General features: G+C 56.9%; 1 protein-coding gene across 2 annotated transcripts; it reads right to left on the reverse strand.

The window, feature by feature from the left end:
• Positions 1–3005: 3005 nt before the first annotated feature.
• CUL7 (cullin 7) lies at positions 3006–17959 on the reverse strand. 2 transcript variants are annotated; one of them, XM_059178007.1, is made up of 26 exons: positions 17543–17959; positions 16137–16724; positions 15038–15189; positions 14395–14895; positions 13734–13872; positions 13438–13634; positions 12933–13143; positions 12190–12427; positions 11994–12099; positions 10799–11026; positions 10416–10506; positions 10140–10311; positions 9867–9972; positions 9480–9575; positions 9116–9291; positions 8659–8792; positions 8151–8333; positions 7847–7953; positions 7580–7762; positions 5725–5885; positions 5396–5612; positions 5048–5312; positions 4166–4311; positions 3892–4018; positions 3609–3814; positions 3006–3383 (listed from the first exon to the last, which is right to left on the reverse strand). In XM_059178007.1, exons 2-26 carry the CDS (start codon positions 16714–16716, stop codon positions 3060–3062), a joined length of 5046 nt encoding a protein of 1681 aa, XP_059033990.1. In that variant the 5' UTR covers positions 16717–16724; positions 17543–17959; the 3' UTR covers positions 3006–3059. The 2 variants fall into 2 exon arrangements, with proteins under 2 accessions (XP_059033990.1, XP_059033989.1); XM_059178006.1 differs by having other exon boundaries at positions 12915–13143.
• Positions 17960–18073: the final 114 nt, after the last annotated feature.

Below are 18073 nucleotides of genomic sequence, written 5' to 3' on the forward strand. Positions count from 1 at the left end.
AGAAAGACTATTGAACTCTTGGGCTCACAGAAACACAAGTTAGAAAACAAGAGGAGGGTGCCTGGGTGGCTCAGCGGGTTAAGCCTCTGCCTTCAGCTCAGGTCGTGATCCCAAGGTCCTGGGATCGAGCCCCACATCGGGTTCTCTGCTCTGCAGGGAGCCTGCTTCCCCCTCTCTCTCTGCCTGCCTCTCATCTCTGTCAAATAAATAAATAAATAAAATCTTAAAAAAAAAAAAAAAAAAGAGGAACAGTGGTTGGCAGGTAAGTCTGAGCCATTAAGAGCACCTTAAATTCTACCTGGGAACCAGAGTATGCTGAAGCTGTCCCAGCTGCCACCAGAGGTAGTGTGCTTTCCTTCCTGCTTTGCTGTTGACTGAGAAATTCCTGGCAGAGGCATTTGATTAGCTAAGCCTTGGTTATAGGACTACAAGGAGATAGCTGGGAAAGCCAAGTGTCTGGTCCTATGTGGTGGGAGGTGAGTTCTGTCTCCTTTCGTGATTTGTGTGGAGTTCCCAAGCGTGAGAAGGGGCTTCCGATGAACAGTGGTCAAACCACACTGCACGTCCCCCCTGGGGCTGGATTGTCGCCCCCGCGGCCAGACCTTCAGATGCTGCTTTTCCCTTTCATCAGGTCCCCACAGGAGACATCAGAACTTGGAGCTTCAGCTTCTGGTTAGTTGGTCTGCTTGTTTTTTTATTTTTGTTGGCAACATATTGAGACATAATTCAGTTTACCCATTTAAATTGTACAATTCAGTGGTTTTTAGTTTATTCACAGAGTTGTGCAACGATCACAATTTTGTAACATTTTTGACACCCTGAGAAGAAACCCCAATACCTTCTAGCAGATACCCCCCATTTTTTTCTTTTTAAAAGATATTTATGTGATGGAGAGAGACAGCAAGAAAGGGAACACAAGGAGTGGGAGAGGAAGAGGGAGAAGCAGGCTTCCCCACCGATGCGGGGGTCTCAATCCCAGGACCGTGGGACCATGACCTGAGCCGAAAGCAAATGCTTAACAACTGAGCCACCCAAGCGCCCCTCCCCATCTCTTCCCAATCTCCCCAGCTCTAGGCAGCCACTAAACCACTTTGTCTCTAGATTTGCTTATTCTGAAACATCTTGTGTGAGTGGGATCAATATTGCTCATGTATAGCCAGCTGTCTGGGGTATAAAGAACTGAGGCTCTGAGGAGGGTCTTACAAGGGGGGCAGGGGAGCAAACTTCTGTGTCAGACAGGAAGCCTGTGACCTGTATGGATGGCAAGTCCTAAGGGCAGGGGAGGAGGCTTGTCTTCACTGGTGCTGGTGGGGGGGCAGTCAGGACTGTTCCCCCCAGGGGACCGGGTTTCGACAAATCAGGCCACAGCCACTGTGTGTGTCTGAAGACAGAGGGCAGCACAGGAGCTGGGCTGCGGGCAGAAACATGCAAGCTGTTGGGCCCAAGGCTTCCCATACAAATTTGCAAGAGACCATTGCAGATAAACAGGTAGGCACTCTGTAAGCCTGAGGGCCAGGGAGGCTGAATGGGATGAATGAAGGGCTGAGCCTACAGCTTGGCCCATGTGGCCCATGCAAGAGAAAGTCCCATCCTGTCCCCTGGATGTGGTGCATTTTGATCTGGTTACTGGAGCCTGGAGCCTCTCCCTCTCTGGGTTTCTGAAGGAGAAGGATGGCTTAAAAAGAGCATGAGAACCCAGAAAAGGGCAAAAAGTTCTGGCTTCTGAGAGCTAGCTCAAGAAGGACATGGCCTGGGCCAATAAAAGAGCTAGGCCATGATGTCTGGCATAAAGGTTGGAGAGGCACCCAAGTGACAGCTGTTAACAAGCCCCATGTGCCCTGGGGCCCAGTGCTGCCCTGGCCTGCTGCCAGTCTTCAGTGTCATGGACTAACATGGGCAGACAAGATGGTTCTGCTCTGAGAACCGTCCTCAGCACCAGGGGCCACCAAACTGCAAAGTAAAGCAAGCATGGGCCCTCTGTGGCTACCCTGTTTGCCCTCTGTTTTGTGGTCTTGCCCTGGGCATCATGACTCTCCCAAGCCCTGGCCTTTCTCCCTTACATATTCTATTCCAAATCTCAGTCTTGGGTGGCACCCAGTTCCCTGTGTCTGGCCTCTGGGCCCTCTCTTACCTCATGGCTCCCTCTCCTCCCCTGCCCTTTTCCTCTGTAGCCTTCTCCTCGTCATCTCTTGGCTACAAGAATCTTGGATTCGGGATGCCTGGGTCACTCCTTCCTGACTCCTGTAATGGGCCCTGCCAAGATGCAGTGCTCCTCCCCTGGCACCGGGTCCCCTCGCCCACCCTGCCCTGCCTCCATATGGGCAGGGCCAGAGAAGTCCATCAGCAGCACACAGGAAGCTGCTGGGACAGTGGCCCGCCTCTGGTGCTAGTGGGGGTCTGGTTTTGGCAAGTGCAGCTCTGCATGACCAGAAGAGGGGGTAGCAAGGAGGGGCTTAAAGGAGCTACAATTCCTTCTAGGTCTCCTTCCAACCCAGATCCTAAAGCTTTCAGATGGAACATATTTTCAGGCTCCTGGGTGCCCGCAGTGGCCCAAGGGTCCTTTATCTTACCGTGCATTACCCTCACTGCTAGGTATGGTGGCTGAAAGAGGAATTCACAGCATGTCTAATGCTCCCATACCTGGTGCTCGTCAGAACCCAGAGGGATTCTGGTCTATTCCACAAATGAAAACAATGCAGCCCTGCTTAACAATCTGCGCAAGTCACGAGCCTTGGGTCTCCAGCCTACCAGATGAAAGCACTTCAGAGCGTAAACTCTGAGAAGGGCTGGAGGTCCATCCCTGGACACTTACTCCCCCTCCCAAGAGGGGGACACCAAGTTACCCCACCCCCTCCACCACTCTCCCCAGGCTGCCATCTTCACCCTAGCCGTGACGCCTGGCGTGGGATGACACGACCTCAGAGCTAGAGGGCTCCTCTCCCTCTTCAGCCAGGAGAGTCTCCACTGCCCCTGTCAGATCCTTAGCAGTCACCACACAGGCCATGTAACCAAACTCCCACATTTTATTTCCATGGAAAGCCCTGGTCCCATTTCCAGGGCTACCGGAAGGTAGAGAAGCTGTGGGTGCCGGTGCAGGAGGCATAGGGCACGCCCCGAGAGCGGATCTGCAGGGTGTGGAAGGTGAGGGGCGGGTTGGGGCCAGAAGAGCCTGGGTTCAGGGACTCAGTGTGAGGCTCCATCACCGTCACAGGGACCGCATAGGACAGTGTGTGGGGCCGATCATCATGGCGCCTCACGGTGCCCTTGCCCAGGAGGTGCAGGACACAGGAGAGGACATCGGTACTGCCACAGGCAGACCCCTTACCGAGGCTACTGACCAAACCTCTGGGAGGGCACGGGCCCTTCTGCCAGGCGTCCAGGACCTGGGAAGGAGAGGCAAGGGAACACAGCAGGTGGGAGATGCCCAGCTGACTCCACCTCAAGCCCCCACTCCAGGCACAGGCTTCAGGCCAGTGAGCCCTAGCCTCCCCCCCACCAAGACACCTACAGGTTCCACGGCGAACCAGAGGCTTCAAGTGTTGACAAGCCTCCTCCTACGGGCTGCACCCCACCCGAACCTCCCTCACCCACAGTCCATCCCCGCCTACCCGACAGACAAGCTGGTCAATGTGCAGCCCCTCGTCCCCATGCGCCTTGAGGATTCGGACAATGAGGCAGTTCAGAAGGTTCCGTCTCTTCTCCAGATTCCGACCCTCTTCATCCTCAGCTTTCAGGTACGTCTGAGGTGGGATGAGCCACACATTGCCCCTCCTTGGCCTGGGCTCCTCACTGGCATCCCGAATCTTGAGCACCCCTGAAATGAGCGCTAGTCATCAGCAGGAGGCCCATGCGGAGGCTGAGAGCAGAGGCCCCTCTGCCCCAAGTACATACTTCCTGGGACATCCTTTTGCTCTTCAAGGTCCAGGGGGCCTCTTGAAGAGGTAAGAGGCCCAATCGCCTGATCGAGCATGTCTAGAGAGAGCCCAGAGAGCGCCAGCAGACTCTCCACGGAGACAGCCTTAGAGAAGACGAAGGAGATATTCAGGGCTTCCCTGAACAGTGGAGCAGAGAAGGGAGAAGGAGGGAGAACAGGGAGTTGAGGTTTAGGGAAGAGGGGTGAGGGACAAGGTACAGCGAGCCAGGCTGCCTAGCTGGGGCGGGCCACCTTCAGGTCGTTGAGATACAACAGCAGCCACATCTGCACGGTGGACACATGCAGGGTCTGGTCCCCAAACTGCAGCTCAGCCCGGCCCAGCCACGTCCACTGCAGCCGCCTCTGCGGGCCCCGCTCCAGGGCCGGGTAGCTCTGACCTGAGACAGAGCAGGGAGAGGAGGGAGTGAGGGCTGGTGAGGGGGGACTCCTGGTTGAGCCTTGCCTCTGGTAAGGCACATCTGCCGAGCATGTGCCCCAGTGTTTCGGGATACTATGCCTCCTGGTCTGAACTTCCGGAGCTCAGCCTCTGCTGTGCCTGCCTTGAGTAAGCCTCATGTATCTGGGAGCCCACCCTGTGCCTTGCTTTTACCAGGGGCTTTGATCAGTACCTTCCAGAAGTTCCCCATTTTTTTTTTTTTTTTTTAGGGAGACAAAGCCATGAAGTGAGGAAGGCCTGGGGCTCTCATCAAACTGGAATATCCATGAGAGAGGGAATGAGGTCTCCCTGCTTAGTCTGGGAACCCCCTCCCTGCCAAAGGGCAGGGTCTGAGTCTCTTCCCCTTTCTGTGTTGCTGCCCAGCCCAGACCCAGACTCCAGCGGGGAACTCAGGCAATGATGACTGACAAGGAGCCAGAACCCTGTCGTTTCTGGTGGCCTCAGGTGCCCCTCCCCATCCTCCCCACCTCCCACTCTCTAAAGAGAGTCCTGTGTTTGTTTTAAGGACAGAAAAGGCGACAGCCTGGGGATCTGGTGCTTGCTAGCCCCACCCCTCACTCCAAACCTGAGCTCCTGCCCTTTGTTCTCAAATCCACTCGGCTGAGGCTCCTACCCCAGGGCCCGCTCCTGCCCCCACCCCAGACTCCCCGAATCCCATCCTCCTCCTGGCTCCTCACTCTGGCTGTAGAAGTTGGAGTACTGGTTCACGGTGCCCCTGAGGTAGGAGGGCAGGCAAGTTCTGGGGTTGAGCGTGTGGCGGATGGAGGCAATGGGCCAGCAGCGAGGTGACAGGACCAGCACAGACACTTCCGGCATTGCCCCGTCATAGTAGAGATCCTCATCTTCCTCTTCTTCCTCGTCCTCCTCCCCCGTGGCCGCTGCAACCCCAGGTCCGTCTGCTTTCTCTCCCTTGTGCTCCTTGTCGCTGGCCTCGTGGCCTTCCTGAAGGAGAAATGCAGGGTTCCCGACAGCTGCCAGGCCTCCTCTGTTTGGTTCCCTGCCTCCCTCCCTGGGCTGGCGCCTACCTGTATCTTCTTTTCGGTGTCATCCAGCTTCAGGAGCTGCTGATCGAGCCGCTGGAGCTGATAGACGTGGAACTGGCGCTGCAGCTCCTCGGACGTGCTCAGGCTGCGCAGCATCTGCTGGGGGAGGCGGTTGGGGAAGCAGGGACCGATCTGCTCCAGCACGGCCCCCTCCAGCCAGCTCGAGCCCACGCTGAGGAGACGGTCGGCCATGTAGTGCCTGTAGCACACGCAGAGTGGGCCGAGCCTTAGGGTGGCTCCACGGCCTGCTCTGGGACTCAGGCCACCCGACACCCCCACCATCCGCTCCCCCCACCCCGCTCCACGCTCACTGGTAGTAATGCTCGAAGGTGGTGGCTATCTCCAGGCCAGAGAAAATGAGGACCGTCTCCAGGCAGCGCTGCAACTGCGCCAGCATCTCCATCCCGCGGGCTCCACCAATCCTGCTGCCCTGGATCCGCTGGTCGATGTGCCGGGCGAACTGCTCACTCACCTGAGCAGGGAGAAGGGTGCAGGGAAACCATGGACCGGCAGCCAGAGGAGGCAAGCAGGGGCACAGGGGAAGGTCTGAGAAGTGGACAGGAGCGGCTGAGCTGCTTCCTAAGGTGGGTAACGCTTTTACAAAACTCTTTTTAAATTTTTAAAAAAGACTTCATTTATTTATTTGACAGAGAGAGATCATAAGAAGGCAGAGAGGCAGGCAAAGAGAGAGGAGGAAGCAGGCTCCCTCAAGAGGAGAGAGCCCGATGTGGGCCTTGATCCCAGGATCCTGAGACCATGACCTGAGCCTAAGACAGAGGCTTAACCCTCTGAGCCACCCAGGCTCCCCTACAAAACTCTTTTATAAAATTGTCACCAGTTGTGCAAATTGACAACAAGGAGGTGTTTTGGGTTTTTTTTTTTTTTTCCCACATGGAATGTGTCTAAAAATTAGACTAACCCTAATAATTTAATGTGAGGAAATGACTTACACACACAGGGATGGTCAAACTGCAGTGTCACTGATCAGACAGAAGGGCTGGAGGCAGCTTGAGCAGCTACTGTTCAGCCCCCTGCCCTGCAGCGATCAGCCCGGCTGACTTCGTCACCTGCCCAGCCTTATGCCTTAAAAACTGAGAAGAGGGACTTTGTCTATCTTCAGCTCTTACCACAGCACTGGACACAGCTGAAGCACTTATTACATATTTATAGAATGCGGGAAGGGCAGAGGAAATTCTAGTACATCCCTTAGATGGAATTTATACAAAAATTAAAAATAAGGACAAGGAGCAACACTGAAAAAGGCTTTTAATATAATGGTCAAGGGCGCCTGGGTGGCTCAGTCGGTTAAGTGTCTGCCTTTGGCTCAGGTTATGATCCCAAGGTCCTAGTATGGAAACCCATGTTGGGCTCCCTGCTCAGTGGAGAGCCTGCCTCTCCCTCTGCCTGCTGTTCCCCCTACTTGTGTGCTCTCTCTCTCTGACAAATAAATAAATAAAATCTTTTAAAAAAATCTAATGGAGGGGGGCAGGCATTTGGGTGGCTCAGTTGAGTGTCTGACACTTGGTTTCAGCTCAGGTCATGATCTCAGGGTCAGAAGATGGTGTCCTGGGCCGGCGTCCATGCTCAGCATGGCCTCTGCTTAAGACTCTCTGCCTCTCCCCCTGTTCTCTTTCTCTCTCTCTCTCTCTCTCTCTTGCTCTTGCTGTTGCTCTCTCATTCTCTCTAAAATTAATTAATCAGGGCCACCTGGGTAGCTTAGTCATTGAGCGTCTGCCTTTAGCTCAGGTCATGGTCTCAGGGTCTTGGAATCGAGCCCTGCCTCAGGCTCTTTGCTCAGTGGGGAGTCTGCTTCTCCCTCTCTGGCTCCCCTTCCCCCAGCTTACACGAGCATGCTCTCTCTTTCTCAAAGAAATAAAATCTTAAAAATATCTTTGTATAATGGTCAAAAGACAACAGGATAAAGCATTTTAGCTACTTGTGAATAAACTGTTAAACCATGCACAGGAACAGAAACAAAAAGCTATCAAGGTAATAATACTGGACCACACGTTGCAGGTCACTATGTGTTTCTTTTGCATTTGAATTTTCAAACACAGGGGTCTGTACAAGCCCTGCTCCTGGCTGAACAGGAGGAACAATGGAGGCCGGGGGACAGGGCCATTTGCAGGGAGGGGCCTGGGGCGGAAGGGAGGACAAGAGGCTCACATGGGCGGCTTTGAGGAATGGGAGCTTCAGTAAGCCTCCGGCACAGCCGTTGTGCAGGGCCAGCAGGAAGGCCGCCCTGGGCCCAAACAGCTCGGAGCTCGACTTCTGCAGGTTGTGAAAGTGTTCGCAGTAGCGCGGCACAAAGTCATCATCCCGCCAGTGCGAAGTCAGGAAGTTGTTCACCTGCAGGGAAGTGGCCCTGGGTGAGGGGATGGCTGGGCAGGCCAGCCTCTGGTCTGGCCCTCCGCCCCAACTCCCCTCCTATACCTGTTCCTCCACCACTGCCCCCCAGCAGCGGGTCAGGTTTCTCACAATGCTGCTGGGGAGCCCCCGGGTGGCCAGGGAGCTCCAGTCATGGCTTCGGTTTCTGCCCTCTGTGGAGATAGGGGAAAGGGCAAGAGACAGGGACAGCTCCTCAGCTCAGGGGTCCCCAGACCAAGATGAGCCCTGGGGCCTTTCCTCCCCATGATGCTCCTGGCTGGGGGTGACCCAAACTGGGAAGATGAACAGTCTGAGTGCGGCGGGAATGCTTCTCACTGAGCTCCCACCTGAATCCCAGGTAGGTACTCACTGGGGCGGGGAGCAGCCACGGCTGGAGGCGGCGCCTCACAGGGCTCAACGTGCACCAGCAAGTGGGTGAGACGGCGCACCCTCGAGGAGAAAGCAGCCGCACGGCTCTGGGGGTTGTGGGCAGCCTCCCGACACTCCAGGTACTGGTCCAGCAGCCAGCCCAGGGGGCTGATGCCATCCTCGTCTGGAGGTGGGGAAAAACAAGCCAAGGCAGGCCGTCTCTCCAGGGCAAAGGGAGAGGCTGGGCTGGACAGAAGCACCAAGAAGGAGGGATTGGACAGAAGGTACTGGGTGGTGGGGATGGGGTCAGGTAGCAAGGCCCCCCATCTTCATGGTATCAGCTGGCACCTGGGAGACATGGGAAAGGAGATGGGCCCTGGGCTGGTAGAAGAGAAGCACTGGGGTACCAAACCAACACAGGTACCAAAAGGGCCAAGAAGATAAGGCAGGTGGCTCTAGGGCAGAGCAAGAAGGGACTGGTTAGTGGGGCCAGGGGTCAGAGTGGTTACCGGGGGAGGTGATGTTCTGCACCAGGGGGCTGACCAGGGCCTCCCAGCAGGTCTTGCCCAGTGCTTGGGCGGCCTCATCATCAGGGAGGAAGCGATCCGCAAAATTCTGCTCCTGCCGCAGAGCCCCATTGAGTCTGAGGGTGGGGATGAGGGAGGCAGGTGTCAGGGGCTTGAGGCATAAGTTACCCCAGCATCCACATGGCCTAGGACTGCCCGGCTAGCCCCTAGCAACCAGACCCAATCTCTACCCAGTACTTCGAAGCTCTCCTGTGTTAACTGGCACACCCCACCCACAGCCCACCAGAAAAATCTCTTCTCTTCATTGTTCCTTTCCTTCCCTAAACTGGAGAACCCTCCAGATGCCTCCCCAAGCACATTAGCCCTCCAAAGAGCCCTACCCAGGGTACCGCTCTTACCTTTCATGCACACTCAGCCACACACACACGCTAGCACACACCTAGAACTCAGGTGCAGGAGGCTCCTGCGGTCCTCTGCTATATCCTGACTCCAGGCCTGTGCCCGAACCATGTAGAAGAGGCGTGTGTGACGGCACAGCTGCTCCCGGAACACCGGCCAGAAGGTGGGCTTGGGGCCCAGGACCTCTAAGCCCCGGATGCGTGTGTCAATGCCGCCCTGCAAGGGACACAGGCCTGTCTTCAGCCAACCCAGTCCCCCTCGGAGTGCGCCGGGGTCAGGCACACCTTCGTGCCTTCCTCCTGGAGCTGCCCTGGCCAGGGCTTGGAGCTCTGGCTCAAGATCTGGAACAGCTACAGAACCTGGCGCGTCGGAGCTCCAGACCACAGCCCGGGCCCCCGCCAAACCTGCTGGCAGCGCTTTATGCGGATCTGGATGACAGGCCAGAAGCGGTTCAGGTTCTCCAGGAGGACCACCCGGCTGGCGGATGGCATCACGTTGACCTGGTATGGGGTGCAGGGGGCTGTCAGCTCCCTGCGTGTGGATGGCAGTGCTGACAGCACCCACGCCTGCTCCAACTCCCTCTTCCTCCCCTCAGCCCAGCAGGTGTGGCGTCCTGACCAAGGGGTCCCAACGCCGCCCTCACAGCTCGGGGCCTGATGCCATCCTAACAGCACAGGGAGAAAGGACTCTACTTTCTCTGGGGCTCCGGACAGGGAAGAACTTAGGAGTTCATGAGTCTGGGCAGGAGGGTGGACCCTGTGAAGGGTGATTGCTGGCATGACGGTCCCTACCGAGTTGAGTTCTGTGTTAAGAGAGTTGGGGCTGTCGCCCCCAAACACCACCACCCTCGCCGGCATGTAGCTCGAGTCTTCACCAGCCACCAGCAGAGTCAGCTGCCTGGGAGCAGGGGCGAGGAAACCATCAGAAGCAGAACAAGGCATGGCCTCACAGACACAACCAAGGGGCCTCTGTGGTCATGTTTGGGCTCAAGGGGGCGGTGGTGCATCCCCCAAGACAAACACAAGGCAGTCACCACAAAGCGCGTATGTTGTGGGGCAAGTTACCGGATAAGAACGCCCCGGTGCATGTGCAAGGTGATGTAGTGGGAGCCCGCACTGCCGTTGGACTCCCAGTAGGTCTTGGGGTTGCGGTCCGTCAGCTTGCTGGCCCGGTGAGGGTTGGAGGACACCTCTACCTTCTCCCAGCACTTGTCCTCCTTCACCTCCACACTGGAGCCTGGGGGCGGGGGGCAGGGGTGGCCGTCACAGCCTGGTAGGTATGGAGGGAAAACAGACACAGGCGTGGTGGGTGGGGGGTGGAAGCTGGGGACAAGCACAGACCCTGGCACAGGTATCTGAGGAACACGTCAAAGAACGGGATGTTGATGGGTCGGTGGGTCCGTCTGTGGTCTTCGATCTGGCCCAGCACCATCTGCAGCCGGAAGAGCAGAAAGAAGGGTGCGGGGAGGAGAGAAGAGCACACGTGGAGAGCACGTGCAAACGCGTGTGGAGGAAAGACCTGGCAGCAGTGGGACTTCCTCCAGAACCCTGGTACAGCAGGACCAGGTGGGGGAGGGGTTGCAGAGAACAAATGCCCTTGGGTTCACTGGCCTTGCCTGCCCTTCCCAGCTGCAGGAACACTGCCTCCTCCCCCGCCACTGCTCAGGGTTCATGTTCTCACCCCGTGGTGAACCCACAAGCCTCCGCCTGCCCTCCCTCCTGACCTGGATACAGCCTCCCAGGATGTTGGTGGTGAGTTTCCGGTAGAGGTGGGCATGCTTCTCACACTTGAACACCATGTCCCGCAGCTCCTGAGCCAGCTCCAGTTTTCCCAGGTGCTTTTCCAGGGCCTTGGAGATGGCATCTCGGGCTCCCAGCTGATTCAGGACCACGGCATAGTCCCTGCTCACGGAGGCCAGGCGGTGCAGGAAGAAGATCAGCTCCTGGAGCACCTGCGGTGGGGACAGGGCTGGAGACTAAAGGGCACGAGGCCCGGGGCATCTTCAGGAGTATTTCCTATGCACCCACTGTGGTATATAGGTGCTGGAGCTATCGCAGTAAACAGACAGCAGAAAGCAGGGAGACACAAGGGCTGGGTGGACTTGGAGAACCCAACGCAAACAGACAAGGAAAAAGCTAAGAGGTGCTCTCCATCCTGGGGTGCTTGACGACTGAGGATGTTGGCAACAGGTGCAGAGAGCTTCCCAGGTGGTTCCTTTTTAGGCCCTGTCCCAAAACCAGGTTTGGGGCTGCATTTTGAGATGCTCAGGCTCTAAGCACCATACCTGATGGTAGGGAGGGCGTGGGAGGGATGCTCAGTGAGTCCAGCTCTGAAATGAAAATCTGGGTAACCGCCAAAGGTGTGCACTGCAGACACCCACTGCCAAGCCTTCCAAGCCCAGGACCTCTCTGTGGCGGGGGACCTTGAGATGTGAGGTCCCCTCTGCCTCCTTCATCCCCATGCCCCGACAGGCCTAGCCAAGCAGGAGCCACTGAGGCTTCTCATGTAACAGAGATGTAACCTTCTGTGTAAGAAAGAAGATGGCAAATAAGATTATATGCTTGGGCTTATTTATATTTGCATAAGGACACATAGGAAGGACACATAAGTTAAAATGAGTGGTGACTAACAAGGGACATGGGGAGAGGCACTGGTAAAACTGGACGGAAGTGAGAACAGGTGGAAATGAGAATTCTCAGTGTAGACCTTGTTCCTCCATTTTGATTTATAACCTGTATGAATGTACTACCTATTTGAAAAAAAAAAAAAAAGAATTCGATTTTTAAAACAAATCCCAGACCAGGAGCACAGAGGCTCCACTGTGCCCTCTGGAGCCTTGCCCAGGGGGTTTGCCCTCTCAGAGGCTGCCTTGTGGCCTCTCCCTCCAGCATCATCTCCCCAGAGCAGGGTGAGGGTACCTCTCGGTCAGTGTCTGGTGACCGCAGGCAGGCCATGCAGGCGTCCATGGCCTCGTGCCAGGGGAGCAGCGGCGCCTCGGGGAAGTCCACCAGCTGCATCAGGATTCTGGGGAGTGGGGGTGGGGAGGCAGGAGAAGAGAGATGTGCAGCTAGCTTCAGGGACCCCTTGGTCCCATGCCCCGCCCCACCCCCTCACCTCAGAACGGTCAAGTGCAGGGGCTTGTTGGCTGCCGGGGTGGCAAGGCTCCGCATCAGTGTAAGGAAGGGCTGGGGCTGCCGCTGCAGCTGGAGCAGGAAAGGCTTGATCTCTGTCTCCTGGGGCCCCCCTGAGCTGAGGGCGTGCTCCAGGTCCAGGAAGGTCCTTCCAGGCGGACCGCAGCCCTCCATCAGTCGCCGCAGAGGAGTGTCAGGATACTGTGTTGGGGGTTCTTTTCCTACAGGAAGGTGGATGTCACAAGAGTTGGCTGTGGTTGGTGAGGTTAGCATCAGAAAAGGACAGACACATTCATAATTCCTAATTTCTCCTAAAAATGTTTTTTGGGGGGCAGGCATCCCCCGAAAATTAGTTTGGGGATCTTAGGGCATCTCTAACTGTTTTTATAAGACTACTCTGTGGCAAATCTTATGTTTCATACTCTTAAAATAGCAAAGGAGCCTCCTGTCTGCAAATTGCAGAGCGTTTCCCTCTATCTAAAAGCATGCAATAATTTGGTTTTCTCCACACCAGAAAAAGTTCGGTGTGGGGGTTTATGAGGCTTCAGATCTCTTTCAATGTTCTGACTTTCCATCCTCCCCCGCTCACTGGAGGTAGCTGCTCTATGCGGGTGCCAACTCTTCCAGACAAGAGGACACCTGTCCTGGGAGGAAGGCCCCCTAGAGGCCAGCCTGCAGAGCTGCTGCAAAGTCATTCCGGCGCCCCACCTTCCTCTCTGGCTGCACCTGCTGATTCCTGAGGCTGAGCCTGGGCTTCCAGCAGGGTTGGGTAAGCTGGCTGCCCTGCCAGAGCCTCGGGCCCATATTTCCTGTAGACACGGCAGTTGAGCAGGTCCCTGAGAGCGCTGTCATCGAGTCGCTGTGGCAGAGCCAGGAGCAGGTCCTGGGCCAACTCTATGGGCACAGCCAGCTCAGCCAGGATCTCGTCATCCAGAACCTGTCGTTGGGGAGAAGGTCTCACTGCGGTAGCCCCAACCAGCACAGACGCTCTGGGAGTACTTGACAGGGGTGGGGAATTTCAGCACACACCTTCTCTACCCTGAAACTCTCCTGGCTGGCAGCTGCCTCCTCCCACACAGCTGGCCAATGCCTTTGAACATTCTAGATACCCTCCACTGCAGCCCCCGACACTGCGGACCCCTGCTCCCCGTCCTAAGCCTCCCAGATGCTCTATCAGCCCAGCCCCTGCCATGAACCCTCCAACTGCTGGGTGTCTCCAGGCTGACTCTACCTCCCCATCCAGGTTCTCCTGCAGAATCTGGAGAACCTCCTGATGGTCGGGGCCGTCCAGCTTCTTGATGAAGAAGAGGAGCTCCCACCACTCCGCCTGGGACAGGTGTTCACTCTCCTCAGCATCCTCATCCTCAGGCAGCACGTAGGGCACCGCATAGAGCTCTGTCATGGGTTTCCACCGCCAGGAGGGCACAGCTGTGGAAACGAGTCCGAGGGCCCAGGGATGTTGTTGCCTACCCAGCCAGACTACCACTCCTGGGCTCAGTGCTGACCCTGCTTCCTCTCCCGGCTCACCTATACCCAGGGCTCCACTGACCACTGCCCTGTGGTAGTCCTCAGCCTCAACCACATCCTCAATGTCTTCCTCAAAGCCCAGAATTTCCAGCATGTGCCAGTGTACCCAGTAGGTGCGGCCCGTCGACTCCCACAACACCTGGAGGATGGGGAGAAAAGAGAGGGAAGGGAAAGAGACGGCTCACTTACTGGCTGGTGGTGGCCCAATGATGACACACAGTTCTCTGCTTGACCACCTGGCCAGATTTGGAACAATCTCCAAACAACACAACGCTGGCATATGGAGGACACGAACATGTACATAAAGGCCACCTTCTCATGGGAATAAGCTGTTTCTCCTCCCACCCATCCTAGACGCCTTATGCCCCCCACCCCAAGGAGCCTCCTGGCCTCAGCTACTCTCTCCTTGACCCTGACCTTTGGGAAAATCTTGCTCTATCCATTTCTTCCTGGGAGTGAATCTTCCTGACCTCATGGCCTCCCCAATCCCGATTTTCTTAGCCTTCCAAATGGCCCACCTCTCACTTGCTGACCCCCTTTAACCATTCCAATCCCCACGGGGTTTTCTCCGGAGGTGGCCTGCCAGAGCTCCTGCATGGAAGCCCTAGTTATGCTCCCCCAGCTAGATCCCCAACAGTGTTCCCCATGCACCCTTGCTCACCTGCACAGGGGGCACGCCGTTGTTGCTCTGGCGGAACTCGCCCTCGTCCCCAGCGCTGACCTCCTCGTAGTCATCCAGCATGCGCACTCGCATCCCAGGCTGCAGTGTCTCTCGCACGTACAAGGCATAAGTGTTGCCACTTGCAAACTCAGAGCGAGGGCGGAACCTCCTTGACCTCCTAATGGAGGGCTGGGCCCAGGTGGGTGGCAGCCCCCGGCCAGCCTCCGCCAGCTGGGGCTGGAAGATGGAGCAGGAAGACCGGGCCAAGGGCCCCTGTCTGCTCGAGGCCCAGTCCCAGCGCATGGCCTGCACCAGCTCTGAGATCAAGGTGCCCATGGCCATGCTGAACTCCAGCTCCAGTCGATCCCTTTCCCCACTCAACTCCTCAGGAGAAGAGCTGTTCTGGGCCCCTGGTTCTGCAGTGCTGTCATTCAGCTGGTCCAGAAGGGAAGTGACATGTAAATAGCGCTTTACCAGGGAGAAGAGCAGCCTTCCCGGAACCTGTGGGATGAAACCTTTGGCCTATATCCACCTTGTCCCAGCTTCAGCTCCTCTTTCCACTCCATCCTTTAAGGACCAGTACAAAGACCTGGTCCCTCGATCCTGTTTATAGCACCCACCCCAGTACCTCCCCACAGAATACCTGTGGCAGCTGAATGCCCTCAAAAGACATGGGATGTTCAGAGAGCGTGGCCTGTGCGAACAGAGCCAGCAGAGCACAGCGGCTGTCAAAATCCAGGTGTTTCTCAATGGCCTCTTGCTGGCTCAGCGATAGAAGAATCTGAGTCCGGGTCCCTGAAACCCACACCCCAGTCAGGAACAGCTCCCTCACACTGCCATTCCCAGGCATCCCTCCTAGACCCTCTACTCTCTCAGTACAATCCCTTTGTCATCACACATTACGGATGACCTGATCTGACTTGCAACAACTTGGGGTGCCTGGGTGGCTCAGCTCGTTAGCCATCTGCCTTCGGCTCAGGTCATGAACCCAGGCGCTGGGATCGAGCCCCACCTTGGGGTTCCTGATCAGGGGGGAGTCTGCTTTTCTCTCCCGCTCCCCCTACTTGTGTTCCCTCTCTTGCTGTCTTTCTCTGTCAAATAAATAAATAAAATCTTTAAAAAAAAAACAATAACTGGGGCGCCTGGGTGACTCAGTCAGTTAAGTGTCTGCCTTCGGCTCAGGTCATGATCCCAGGGTCCTGGGATCAAGCCCCAGGTCAGGCTCCTTACTCAGCAGGGAGCCTGTTTCTCCCTCTCCCTCTGCTTGCCAGCCTGCCACTCCCCCTGCTTGTGCTCTCTCACTATCTCTCTCTCTGTGTCAAATAAATAAATAAATAAATAAAACATTTAAAAGAAAAACAATAACTTCTTTTCTATATACATATTTTGTATAGATACATATCTTACAGTAGTCTAATATCATAACTTCCTTTGCATAGAAATCCAATTAATATGAGGTTTTTGAGGATTCTGCCCTTCCTCTTTCTTTTAGTATTTTTTTTTAAAGTAAACTCTATGCCCAAAATGGGGCTTGAACTCATGACCCTGAGATGAAGAGTTGCATGCCCGCCTGACAGAGCCAGCTTTCCTCTTCCTAGGGAGATGTCCCCACCTCCCTTCCTACCTCCTTTCTTCCACCTCAGCAGAATCTCCCAGGCACTGATGAGGCAGGGGCTCCTGCCACAGTGTCCTGTGAGGCCCCGAGCTGACCTAGCTTCCTTTCCCCCCACACTGTTCCTCACCAGCATCATGGGAGGCCAGGGCTTGGATCATCCGGCCCGCACTCCAGCGGATCTGATAATCAGGACTACTCAACATGTGCATGAGCAGGTCCAGGACCCTTGGGTCTTTGAACACCCCAGTCAGAGGCTCGATGCTGGCGTAGGCGCTGAGTACGTGCACAGTATGAAGCAGAGGAGCAGGAGGGATGGTGCCCACACACTCCTCCAGCTGCCGGAGGGCCCTCTGAATCAAAGCCTTCACGTCGGTTTCCATTTCCCCCAGCACAGACTTGTCCAGGGCCCCAGCCTCCCCTGCAATCTCCTGAGAGGGCCCGATGACCTGGCCATCCTCGCCCAGCATCTTGTGGCAGTTGGCGTAGATCTCGTCATTGGACATCCACAGCAAGATGTGTTCGGCCTTGCAGTCCACTTGGCTAGAGCCCCCGTCCCCGTCATCCCCACGCCGGAGGATGAGCCAACGAATCTGGTACTCAGGATGCCCATCGTGGCCCACCCGCTGGCGGATCAGCTCATCTGGATAGGCGTGCAAGCCCGGCCCCAGGGGCACTCTGAATTCCCTGTAGCGGAGCTCCCCCACCATGCCGGCACCTGAGACATACAAGCAGGAGAGAACAGCAAGCTAAAATGAGAGTGGGAGTTGAGAAAATCAAGGTCGTCCAGGAGTTGGAGAAGCAAATGTGGTCACAGCTGTCCGGTTGTCTGGGGTAAAAGCAGGGCCCAGGAGCTGCCTGCTACAGGCTGGGTGGGGCCAGGCCTCACAGGGAACACTGGGGTGTTTGTTCTAAGAGTACAGTATTTGGTTGCAAGGAGGGTCCAAGACCCTGCAGCCTGGAGTGGGATGGTTTGGAGCAGTGGGAAGGGGGCAGCAGGGGCAGGCCTTGGTGTTATAAGTGAATCCCAAGGCCCTGGGACAGGCAGCACCTCTGAGGAGATACATGTTGCCCCAGAGGGGTGTGTGTGGGGTGTGGGTGTTGTTGGGGAATGTGTCTGGAAGGGATGCCAATGGCTGAAGCGCAGGAGTGTGTAACAGGCACAAGAAATCTGGAGAATTGTTGGTGGAGTGGGGTGGGGGGAGGGCAAGGCGCGATGGGCTGGGAGGAGAGGATGGAGGACTGGAGGCGCCAGAGGAGCAAGGTCGGTGGGGGCGATGCAACACGCAGGACAGGGTCGCGGGAGACCCGGTGGGTGAGCGGCGGGAGGCAGGTGGACCGGAGGGGCCGGGGGTCGCGGCAAGGTACGGGGGAGGGGGCTAGGCCAGATGAACGAGGCACTGGATCCCAAGTGCAATCCCAAGGCACTGCAACTGGGGTGGGGGAGCGCGAGATCGGGTGGGCACGCGGCCGCTGGGCGAGTGTGTGGAGGAAAACCCAGGGTAGGGGCAGGGGCCGCGGCGGGGCTCTGGCCACCTCAGAAGTCGATGGGGGTCCCGGCGCGCGGCCTGTCCTTCGCTGAGCTAGGGACGCGGTGAAGACGATGGCGGCGATGCTGGCGGAGATTTGGGCCCCGCCTGGGCCCCCGAGGGGGGTCGAAGCGGAGAGGCGGGAGGGGGCGTGTCTCTGAAGGACAGGCGGGCGGGCAGGGGGCGTGGCACGCAGGGAACAGCACCTTCGGGCGGCCACTGTCACCACCCGCCCGCACAGGTCAGCAGCGGCTCCGGCGGGGCAGGGCAGGGCGAGATGGGACCCGGCCCAGACAGCGGCACCACCCGCCCAGCTGCGGAACTCCGACACCCGCCCGGAGCAGCCGCTCATTTCCGCCGGGCCTAGCGGAAAGCTGGGGGCCCTGGGAGAGCGCCGGGGCGGAGTCGCCGGTGCCACCTCGGCGACGCGCGGCACCTCCTCCTCCACGCCGCCCTTTCCTCTTCCTTTTCGTCTTCCCTCCTCCCACCGGAAGTGCTCTCCCCAATTCGTGAAGTCAGAGCTGGATTAGATCTTGGA

Source organism: Mustela lutreola, chromosome 6 (genome assembly GCF_030435805.1).
Source record: "Mustela lutreola isolate mMusLut2 chromosome 6, mMusLut2.pri, whole genome shotgun sequence".
In the NCBI taxonomy this organism is placed as follows: Eukaryota; Metazoa; Chordata; class Mammalia; order Carnivora; family Mustelidae; genus Mustela; species Mustela lutreola.